Source organism: Bidens hawaiensis, unplaced genomic scaffold (assembly GCF_021521415.1).
Source record: "Bidens hawaiensis isolate Kalapana, Puna unplaced genomic scaffold, B.hawaiensis_p1.1 tig00023849_1, whole genome shotgun sequence".
Classification (NCBI taxonomy): Eukaryota; Viridiplantae; Streptophyta; class Magnoliopsida; order Asterales; family Asteraceae; genus Bidens; species Bidens hawaiensis.
Genome location: NW_027493757.1, coordinates 233,733 through 236,232, shown reverse-complemented (window position 1 = coordinate 236,232; position 2,500 = coordinate 233,733). Strand labels below are relative to the sequence as shown.

Genomic DNA, 2,500 nt, shown 5'->3' with positions numbered 1-2,500 from the left:
AATTCTGTATTTTTCTTTTTGTAGCTAGTATAACTAGTACTGGCCCGATTTGTTCTACTATTATAGTTAGGAGTTTCTTCCGCAGTAGAATTTTCATCTTTAATCATAGGTTCTGAAGCGATCTCTTTTTCAGTTTTAGGTTCCTTTATAGTAAGAACTTGTTTTGGAAAATATTTGTCTCTAAGACTTATTTTCGGAACTTCCTAATGATGGATTTCCTACATTAAAGTTAGGAAAAGAATATTTTTGAAATCTTCCTTTTTCATTGAAGATTTTAGTGTGCTGTTTTAGCTTCAACTTCCTTTTTTTTTAAAGTCTTCATTTTTTTTGGAAATCTTCCTGGACATACTCTAAGAATTAGAGAACCAGCTTCAACTTCTACAGAAGTACAATTAATACAATCTATGTCGGAAAGAATAGATAAGTATGGAGAAATTCTTAAAGAGGTTATAGGAATATAATGCCTCTAATCCCAATCATTGAAGCAGTTAAAGCTCTAGATGATGCAATTAACTTTAAAGAAAGTGAAATTCAGATATACAAAATCAGAATAAACCAAACCAGATACGACTTTATGATACATGATAACATAAAATATCAAAATATAAGATGCTTCAAACAAGAATTAGCTGACGCTAGAAAGGGACTCTTTAAGCTTAAAACAAGAAAAGCTCTTATAACCATAACATGAGTTCTCTTGTAAAGATAAATATTTTCCAAAACAAGTTCTCACTATAATCGGGCCAGTGTTAGTTATATTAGCTACAAAAAGAAAAATATGGAATTTTCTATGCCATATCACAAAGGCATACCAAATTCTAATAATGGGAGTTCAACCGCAATTGACACCATTAAAATTGACTGTATCTTCAATTTTGGAAAAAGAAAAGAAGTTATAGATAAATGGAATACTGAGACTAGTCTCATTATCCCATCCAATCCGGAAGAGTTCTCTAATGCTAAGGCATTATTATTATTATTGATAACCAAACTAGATACGACTTTATGATACATGATAACATAAAATCTCAAAATATAAGATGCTTCAAACAAGAATTAGCTGACGCTAGAAAGAGACTCTTTAAGCTTAAAACAAGAAAAGCTCTTATAACCATAACATGAGTTCTCTTGTAAAGATAGAAGAATTAATTAAAGAGCTAATCAATAAGGTAGAAAAATTATCTACTAACGAAAATATAGAGGCTATTGCCGCAAAGATCATTAAGGATATTTCCGAAAAAATTGATAAAATAGAGGAGTTAAACCTCAAAAGCTAGAACAGCACACTAAAATCTTCAATGAAAAAGGAGGATTTCAAAAATATTCTTTTCCTAACTTTAGTGTAGGAAATCCGTCATTAGGAATTTCCGAAAATAAGAGTCTTAGAGACAAATATTTTCCAAAACAAGTTCTCACTATAAAGGAACCTAAAACTGAAAAAGAGACCGCTTCAGAACCTATGACTGAAGATGAAAATTCTTCTGCGGAAGAAACTCCTAACTATAATAGTAGAAAAAATTGGGCCAGTACTAGTTATACTAGCTACAAAAGGAAAAATATGGAATTTTCTATGCCATATCACAAAGGCATACCAAATTCTAATAATGGGAGTTCAACCACAATTGACACCATTAAAATTGACTGTCTCTTCGATTTTGGAAAAAGAAAAGAAGTTATAGATAAATGGAATACTGAGATTAGTCTCATTATCCCGTCCAATCCGGAAGAGTTCTCTAATGCTGAGGCATTATTATTATTGATAGAACACAAATCTTCAGGAATTATTCAAGACTTCATTAAAGGCCATGTTTGGAATGAAGATTTATATGGTGAAGATCTTTTTGATCAAATAATCAACGCCATGTATATGATGTTTTTAGGTCTGGATTTCCTCACAAACATAGACCAAGAAAATCAAAAATTGCATGAAAAAGCAAGACAAAATCTTACAAAAGCGCAATTATGTGATATATGCCTTTTAGATGATTTTACATGCCTATTTGAGCAAAACTTATACACGTTAAGTACGGGTGAATATCATTCCTGGATAGAAGCCTACTTAATGAAAATCCCCATTGTAGGAGAAAAAGCTAAAGAAAGATGGAATAAAGAAAAAAATCCTTTTACTATGCATTCTCTCGGATTTGCTACAAGGATTGTCAAAGAAGAAATTACCGTTTATTTTGATTTCTCCAACAAAAACAGTTAAAAAGATTTAACAAAAAATGTTGCAGTACTTTAACTGAAATACCTCAATTATCCTTTGGATATGACCCACCCATTGTAATACCCCAAAATCCGGGAGTCCTACATTGGTAATCATTCCAATAAATTCAAAAATAAAGGTTAAACTGGTTTTTAAATCCAAAATTTCATTACAGAGTATTCTTGTAGCGGAAATTGACAAATCTTCAAATTATTATCTTTGAGACATGAAAATGCAAATTAAATTATTAAAAGATAAATCAGTTTTACATAACTTGAAAATCCAATTCAGAGT

The 2,500-nt window shown here is 30.7% G+C and overlaps 1 protein-coding gene across 1 annotated transcript; it reads left to right on the top strand.

Moving 5' to 3' along the window:
- Positions 1-1,459: 1,459 nt before the first annotated feature.
- LOC143568235 (uncharacterized) lies at positions 1,460-2,209 on the top strand. Its single transcript, XM_077054435.1, has one exon. The coding sequence runs from the start codon at positions 1,460-1,462 to the stop codon at positions 2,207-2,209; it is 750 nt and encodes a 249-aa protein (XP_076910550.1).
- Positions 2,210-2,500: the final 291 nt, after the last annotated feature.

Excerpts from the sequence above, each read along its gene's own strand:
- LOC143568235 (XM_077054435.1), top strand. The coding sequence starts at position 1,460 with ATGACTGAAGATGAAAATTCTTCTGCGGAAGAAACTCCTAACTATAAT.